The sequence below is a fragment of the Dacryopinax primogenitus genome (assembly GCF_000292625.1).
Source record: "Dacryopinax primogenitus strain DJM-731 SS1 chromosome Unknown DACRYscaffold_18, whole genome shotgun sequence".
NCBI lineage: Eukaryota > Fungi > Basidiomycota > Dacrymycetes > Dacrymycetales > Dacrymycetaceae > Dacryopinax > Dacryopinax primogenitus.
The window spans coordinates 181,534-182,002 of NW_024467215.1; the positions used below are offsets into that span (position 1 = coordinate 181,534).

General features: G+C 48.0%; 1 protein-coding gene across 1 annotated transcript in view; it reads left to right on the forward strand.

Moving 5' to 3' along the window:
- DACRYDRAFT_24232 (uncharacterized protein) overlaps positions 1-199 on the forward strand; it is a 1,027-nt gene extending 828 nt beyond the window's left edge. Inside the window, exon 6 of the mRNA XM_040773603.1 lies at positions 36-199. Within this exon, the coding sequence (XP_040625521.1) occupies positions 36-91 (56 nt within the window). The 3' untranslated portion in view covers positions 92-199. The remainder of the gene's footprint in view (positions 1-35) is intronic.
- Positions 200-469: the final 270 nt, after the last annotated feature.

Genomic DNA, 469 nt, shown 5'->3' on the forward strand with positions numbered 1-469 from the left:
GGTGGTTGGGCCGCGAGCTGATTGTGTCGGCGTAGTGATCTTGGGGCACGGGGTGGGGACGCTGCTGCGTCTCTCTGGGTGTGGTGCGTGAGATGACTCTGGTGCTGAACCCAGTTGGAGAGGAGCGGAGAGAGAGTAGATATCGGCTTGAGGAGTTGGAGGATTATACCCCGGATGTACTGGATACTGAACACAGAAAGCAGCTTTTTGTTGTTGTGAAGTGTAGCATACCGGGCGACTTGGGAAGCTAGATCTTGCGCGGGCGTCCCGAAGAGTAGATATCTCCCAACTGCCCCACCTCTCCCCCCTTGGGCGAAGTCGAACTTGAGAACCCTAACATTGAAAATACTAATCATTTGGAAATCATTTCACCTCGAACAAGTTGGGAATGAAATATACTCTTATACCAAAATGTTATTTACATATTTGAAATAAATCACAATGCGGGAAATTATTAATTTGGCTTTAA